The following is a 7,510-nucleotide window of genomic DNA, read 5'->3' on the forward strand; positions in this document are numbered from 1 at the left end:
CCAGGTCCGGCGCCTTGTCCTGGTAGAGGGGTCGGTGTCTCCTTCTCAGGGGCCTGAGGGGGCTCTCTGCCCTGCAAGAGCCAGGAAGGGTGACACGTGTCCAGCGGCCCTGGGCCACTCCCCTGGCAGCACCCTCTGCCTTGGAGAGAGAGATGGCTAAGCCCAAAGGCCCTCGGCACCGTGGGGGCAGAGTGGGGGCAGGCGAAAGGCATGGAAAATAAAAGCATGGAAAGGCAGCAAGCAGCCCGGAGCAGATCTGCAGAGTCTCGGGGCTCCCCATCCCCGTTCCATCTCAGCCCCTGTCCTTGTGGGATGCAGTCAGGAAGGTGGCCACAGTTTACCAACTCCCAGAGACTCACCCTGCACATGGTCTCATTCCATCCCTCCCTCCCTGCGGGAGGAACACAAGACGTGAGCCAGGCAACCTGAGTTCAGAATGGAAACCAGAGCCCCCAGCCCCCGCCAGTCTCTAGACCGTAGTTTTGCCTCGGCTTCCCCATCTGTGGCACGGAGATCGCTAATGAGTTAACGGAGCAGGACCCGGGACAGGGAAGACCGGCCTCGGCTGTAACTGTGGGTCTGTCTTGTGCCCCTGCCCAGGCCCACGCCCCAGCTGTCGTGGGAAGGACCATTCAGGGGATGAGGACGCGGGAGACCAGCCGTCCTGGGCCCCGGGGGCCCGCTTTATTTCACCAGCAGCACCTGGTCGCTTCTTTTGTGCTGGGAAGGGTGGCAGAGCTTGAGCAGCAGGCCCAGCAGGCCCAGAAAGATGCCTACCAGCAGCATCAGCTTGAGCCCCTTGAGGACGGACCTGGCCTTCCCCTTCCGGGCCTCCCTCGACTCCAGCTGTGGTCCGGCTTCCTCTTGCTGGAGGGTCTCCGGCACGTCCGGAAAGGGCCTGGGGTTGAAGCGAGCCATGAGCTCCTGCTTCACAAAGCACTTGTAAATGGCCGGCTCGAAGACCTGAAGCTGCCTGCCGCCGTTGGTGGGTTCCAGAATGCTGCTCAGGACCTGGTTGGAGAGCTGGCCCTGCCAGGTCAGGGGGATGTCATTGACTTCCCAGAGGATGGGCCTGCAAAGGACGACAAGGTGAGCTGCACAGTCTGGGGCTGCATGGGGGACAGAGGTTGGGACAGGATGTGGAGCCGGGAACAGTCAACAGGGCACGCCCTCCAGGAGTGTTGGGGGAAAGCAGGGCCGGCCTGGCAGGGAGCTCAGAGCCCTATCCCCTCCCCCCCCCCCCCAAATGGGCCAGGGACATAGGTCTTTAGCTTTTTGAGCCTCCACATTGTCATCTGAAAACTGGGGATGTAAAGATTTTGCCTGTTTCACAGGGCTGTTTGGAGCAATGAGCCAGAACACTTGCCTACGTGATTGACCCCACGCCCCACCCCTGCTCTCCCTGCCTGGCCTCATTTTCTCTGCTCTCCCTCTCTCTCTCACTCTGCCCCAGCTGCACTGGCCTCCCAGGTGGACCTCCAGCAGGCTGGGACCCATCCTGTCTCAGGGCCTTTGCCCCTCCCTCCACCAGGAGTGATCTCCCTCAGCGCCCAGGGCTCCCTCACCTCCTTTCAGTCTCGGCAACTTCTCAGATGACTTCCCTGCCCTCTGTTTTTAAACCAATCCTCTCCTCCACTCCCATCTCCCCCTCCCGGCCCTTAACCACTGCCACCTAGAACACTGTATGTTTTATTCATGCGATTGTTCATGGCTCCATGAGGGCAGGAATCTTTCCCAGTTTTGGTCTCCCCTGATCCCCGGTACCAAGAACAGTGTTTGGCTTATAAGCCCTCAGTGGAACCATGTAAGTGAACGCGCAGATCAGGCCCGTATCACAGCCATCGTGGCTGGGGAAGAGGAGCACTCAATCAACAATATTGACGAGGCCAATAATCCTACGAGGAAAAGCTAACACCTCTGAGAGTGTGGAACTTTTCTCAGACACTGTTGTAAGTACCTTTATAGACATCACAATGACCCCATGAGGCCAGGGTCCCACAAGACCTCCAGACTGACCTGGGGAATGTCCTCACCAAGTGTGTGTTCTAAACCTCAGAATGTGACCTTATTTGGAAATTGGGTTGTTGCAGATGTGATCAGTTAAGATGGGGTCTGACGGAAGTGTCCCCAGGCTCTAAATCCAATAGGACCTGCGTCCTTTAAAGGAGGAGACACAGACACAAAAACACAGGGAAAAGGCCAAGTGGTGATGGGCAGTTCAGGGACATGGTTACAAGCTAAGGAAGGCCCAGGATTGCCCACCACTCCCAGAAGCAAGGAGGAAGCAAGGACAGGTTTCACCCAGCATCTCAGAGGACATGGGGCCCTGGGGACGCTTCGACTCTGGACTTCTGGCCTCCAAAAATGTGAGAGAATACATCTCAGGTGTTTTAAGTCACCCAGTGGAAAGCCCAAGGAAACTCATCCAACCCCCATTCAACAGACGGGGAGCCTGAGGCCCAGAGAGAAGCCACAGGCCCAAAAGCACACAGCCAGGAAGTATGGAGACCAGTCCTGGCTGAATCCAGAGTCCAAGACATAAACATCACACGGAATGCCACTCTACCCAGCTCCCTAAAGACGTGGCAGCCCTTGAAATCTCAGTGACCTCTCTTGATTCTTTTCTTTTTTTTTTTTTTAAAGTAGACTCCACCTGGGGTGCCTGGGTGGCTCAGAGGGTTAGACATCTGCTTTTGGCTCAGGCACAATCTCTAGGTCCTGGGATCGAGTCCCACATCAGGCTCCTTGTTCAGCAGGCAGCCTGCTTCTCCCTCTTCCTCTGCTGCTCCCCGGCTTGTGCTCTCTCTGTGTCTCTCTCCCCCAAATGAATAAATAAAAAGATCTTTGAAAAAAATAAAGTGGGCTCCACACCCAGCATGGAGCCCAATGTGGGGCTTGAACTCATGACCCTGAGATCAAGACCTGGGCTGAGATGAAGAGTTGGATGCTTGACCGAACGAGCTGCCCAGGTGCCCCATGTCTCTCCGTTCTTCTCTGGGGTTCCCAACAACTGGCACTCGGGAACTGCTTGTCTGGCAAATGACATGGAGCAGGTGTCCCAGGCTAGAAAGCGGGGTTGGGTGCCCTTTCCCGAACTGTGGGGTCTTTGCAGAGACTACGTGCTACTTTTACACGTAAAGGAGGAGAAAAAAAGGAGGAAGGGAGACGAGAGTGTAGGAAAGAGAAGAAGTGCAGTCACAGTGGGAATAAGGAAAAGAACACCAGAGGGAGGGGATGGGACCGTATTTGACAGAGCAGGTGGCTGCAGAGGCCCCAAGAGTTTGCTTGGGCTCCTCCCAAGGGAGGGGCTGTCACAGGCCCGTAGGGACAGAGGGTGGGGGGTATCCCCACGGTCAAGTGTGTAGGATTTAGGGTCAACATGGCTCCCCTTGGGCAAGGACTGTGCCCTTCTGGGCTGCAGTTGCCCCCCTCTCTTAAATGGCCCCCCTCGGAGTCACCTGTAGATAGATCCCCGGGGGCAGGTGAGCCACACGGACCCCAAATCCTCCCTGATCTCGAAGTTGTCGAAGGTGATGAAATCCACCGTGGATATTTTGCATGGGACCTGGCAGGCCTCCACCTGCATCTCTGGCCGCATGCGGCTGGACCAAAGCTTCAGATCCCCCAGATAGAGCCAGCACGGCATGGGCTCCTGTAGAGGCTCCTTGATGTAGCAGTAGCCCAGCCGTTTCCGCTCCCCGGGCTCCCCGCAGCGGTTACAGTCCTGCCAGGGCTCCCAGCGGGTGAAGATGAGTTCCGCGCCACCCAGACTCAGGGTCTCATTCTGCAGGGGCTTCTGGCCCAGTCCTCTGTGGGTGATGTGTAAGGTGCTGACATCTTGGAAGTCAATCTCGTACTGCACCACTTGGATGCCGTCCCTGTCCTGGCAGTGGTAGAAGCCCGTCTGGGAGGGCGCCGGGTCTCGGATGAGAATGCCGGTCCCGGGTATGATTTCTATGTTGGAAACTCTAGAGACTTTGTTGGACCAGCTGGCCTTGTCTTGCAGGAAGAAGAAGTACCACTGTGCCCCAGAAGAGTTGCAGGGCAGAAAGATGTCATTGTCAGAGAGGAGGGCTTTCTGGCATTGCTTCTCGTTGGGACAGCTGAAGGTCGTGTGGAAGCCCAGCGCAGGGATGGCGAGACTGAGAAGCAGCCATGGGGTTGTGAGCATGGTGGACTGGGACTGGGGCCAGCGGGCAGGGCACTCCCCTGGCCACTGTTAAGTCACCCCTGAAACCCAAGCCTCAGCGAGGGGGAGGTGTCCTGGGGTCCACTGAATGGGTGTGTGAGGTCACAATCCCCATTTGATTGGTGACAGTGTGACAATGCTTTTTTATCTCTATTCTAAGTCCTCTACTCTGCTGGGATAGGAAGAAACTTAATTTGTCTCTTCAGGGTTTTCTCTACCATCCCCTGGTTTGGCATTCAAATATCACATGTGAGCATTGGATGCATTTCCCCCAAACACCGACTATGTTCTGGGCCCAATTCTGAGTGGTGGGTGTGGAAAGGTGAATAATTCCTCTCTGGTTATCAAGCAAAAGGCTCCACCTGCCTCAGGACCTTGGCACACACTGGTCCCAGACTCTTGCCACAGATAGCTGCCTGGTTCAGTTCATTTTAAACAAATAAATATTTTTCTCAGGTGTCTCCTTCCCAAATCCTTTCCTAAACTCCTTCTCAGCCCTGAAATTAAAAATAATGATTGTGTGGGCTTGCCCCGCCATCACTGACTCATTTCACAAATGTTTACTGAAGGCCTGTCACTGGCCCTTATTCTAATCGCAGCTTGAGCTGGTTGGACAAAGCCTCTTCCTCCTTCGGACTTACCCTCTAGAGATAGACGATAAGCAAATATATAATACATAAGATCAGATACAGTAGATTCTCCTTATTCATGGCAGTTATAACTGTTCTATAAAGTTGCTGAATTAGCAAATACTGAAACATTGTTCCCAGGATTAATGTAAGTTTAAGGTCCTACCAGCCTTTGGTCATTACATTTTTGTCAACCGCTCAATACATAGCCTTATTTTATGCGTATTTTCTTTAAAGACCTCTCTTGTTAATTCATTAACATTGAACTTGTAACCCACAGCGCTATTAACTCATGGCTGAATAAAGCTTATCTGAGACACCTGTTTTCTTCAAAAGACACGTCGCAGCACGTCGCAGCCGTCTTGTGCTTTAAGGATACTGGACAACCTTCAGCTCTGCCCGGTAGCCATTTTAAATAGCAGAATCGCAAAAAGTACAAAAATGCAACAATAACAAAAAGTGGTGCTAAACAGGCCATGAAAAGGATACTTTTAATCGTAGGAGAGCTGGAACTAGAAGGCAGTGTCATGGTGTTGGATCTCTGCTGGGAGTGTGCACCGGTAGGGGGCTCAATGTTTTCAGCACTCTGTGCATGTCTGCGCATGACTACAAAACCACAGTGGATGTTGATCTGGGGGCTACCAGTGAATTTTAGTGAGTGAGTGAATTCACAGGTATGGGTCCTTGAATAATAAGGATTGCCCACTAATTGCTAAAGACAAGAAGAGAGCAAGGAAATGGGGATGGGGAATGAAAGGTTGGTGCGTGGGTGTGAGCTATTTTAGGGAGTGGGATCAGGCCTGTCTGAGCACTCATGGAAGGGGTGAAGTTTTACAAACACTTGAATAAAGTGAGATAAAGGGCCATGTGGATATTTGAAGGAAGAATAATTCCAAGAAGAAGATTCCCAAACCCCTGATACAGCTGCCATATTTCAAGGACATAGAAGTTAGAGTGACTAAGGGGTAGTGGACAAAGGGTGAGGCCAGAGGTTCACTTAGGTCTTTGCTAAGACATCCTGCCTCCCTTTCTCCCTGGCTCCTGTGGCTGGGGGCTCTCTTAGTGGTGTCCCTGTCCCATGAGGGGACCTCTACAGGCTGTGTTTGGGATAAGCTCTATGCTTAGGCTCTGGAACTTCTTCTATGGCCTTTTGCTGCCACCTTCACCCCAGGAGTGGGCCACACATCCCCTCTGTCCTCACATCTATTAAACCTATCTGGAGTGTTTGTCTGCTTCCCAGGACCGTATAAAGTCCCTCTACCTGAAACATATTAACATCTATACTTCTGATGCCTCCCCTTCATCTGCCTCCCTCCCTCTCTCCCCTCCATCCAGGGCTCTTTTCTAAACAGGTAAACAGGGCTATGGGCTGTGCGATACCCCACTTCTGATTTTCATATCTTCTAGGTGAGAAGCAACAAATTGGCTGGATCCAGCCTGGATAAATGTTTTCACTGGTCTCTCTAGGATGTTTTTAGAATATTTAAATCAGTGACCAACATGTAAAATCCAAGAGATTTCGTGTGAGAATCCAGATTCCCTGCTATTCTTTAAATAGCATGGGTGAGGTTTCTGCTTACTGCTACAATTGAGAAGCTAATATCATACTAATCCTCTTGCTAACAACAACAACAGACTCTAAGGTAACTGTGATTAATATGGTTAATTAAGATGAGGATTTTGAACCTATATAGAAGAATCAAATGGAAATACTAGAACTAAAAAATAAAATTTCTGAAATTGAGAATTCACTAGAAAGGGGAGCAAGCTATTAGACACAACAGAAAAGAGGATCAAGGAAAAGAAAGGTGGGCGCACAGAAAAATATCTATACTGAAGCATGCAAAAAAAAAAAAAGAAAAGATAAAATATAGAAAAGAGTGGGCGCCTGGGTGGCTCAGTGGATTAGGCCGCTGCCTTCGGCTCAGGTCATGATCTCAGGGTCCTGGGATCGAGTCCCGCATCGGGCTCTCTGCTCAGCAGGGAGCCTGCTTCATCCTCTCTCTCTCTGCCTGCCTCTCTGTCTACTTGTGGTCTCTCTCTGTCAAATAAATAAATAAAATCTTTAATATATATATATATAGAAAAGAGTATAAGAGACATATAAGACATGGTGAAAAGTTCTACCATTCATGTAAATGGAGACTTAGAAGCAAAGGAGAGACAGGAACATCAGTAATATTTTAAGACACAGAATGAAAACTTGCCAAAACTGATGAAAGACATTAAGCAACAAATTCAAGATGGCCTTCAAAACCTGTGCAGGATAAATATAAATGAAGCCATACCTAGGCATTTTATAGGAAAATGCTGCTACAAACCAAAGAGGAAATAATAAAAATGGCCAGAGAGGAAAAAGAGACATGTTTTCAAAGTAACAATCATAAGACCCTACACTGACTTTTAAAAATTATTATTATTATCATCATCATCATTATGATTATTAAGTAGGCTCCACACCCAGCATGGAGCCCAATGCAGAGCTTGAACTCTGAAATCACCCTGAAATCAAGACCTGAGATCATGATCCTACATTGACTTTTAAAAAGAAATGATGGGGGTGCCTGGGTGGCTCAGTCTTTTAGGTGTCTAGTTCTTGGTTTTAGCTCAGGTCATGATCCCAGGGTCATAGGATTGAGCCCCACACCAGACTCTGCACTCTGCAGAGAGTCTGCTTCTCTCCCTCTCCCTC

General features: G+C 50.8%; 1 protein-coding gene across 1 annotated transcript; it reads right to left on the reverse strand.

Annotated features, from left to right (window-relative positions):
- Nucleotides 1-547: 547 nt before the first annotated feature.
- Nucleotides 548-4,263, reverse strand: LOC125088425 (protein FAM187B-like). The gene is made up of 2 exons (XM_047709594.1): nt 3,459-4,263; nt 548-1,072 (listed from the first exon to the last, which is right to left on the reverse strand). The coding sequence occupies exons 1-2, from the start codon at nt 4,169-4,171 to the stop codon at nt 685-687; spliced, it is 1,101 nt and encodes a 366-aa protein (XP_047565550.1). The 5' UTR covers nt 4,172-4,263; the 3' UTR covers nt 548-684.
- Nucleotides 4,264-7,510: the final 3,247 nt, after the last annotated feature.

The sequence above is a fragment of the Lutra lutra genome, chromosome 17, assembly GCF_902655055.1.
Source record: "Lutra lutra chromosome 17, mLutLut1.2, whole genome shotgun sequence".
In the NCBI taxonomy this organism is placed as follows: Eukaryota; Metazoa; Chordata; class Mammalia; order Carnivora; family Mustelidae; genus Lutra; species Lutra lutra.

What these genes read in the sequence shown, in the direction of transcription:
- LOC125088425 (XM_047709594.1), bottom strand. Translation starts at nt 4,171, where the DNA reads ATGCTCACAACCCCATGGCTGCTTCTCAGTCTCGCCATCCCTGCGCTG. An exon ending in CCCCGGGGATCTATCTACAG is followed by an intron (nt 1,073 to 3,458) that starts GTGACTCCGAGG and finishes CGTCCTTTGCAG; the next exon opens with GCCCATCCTCTGGGAAGTCA.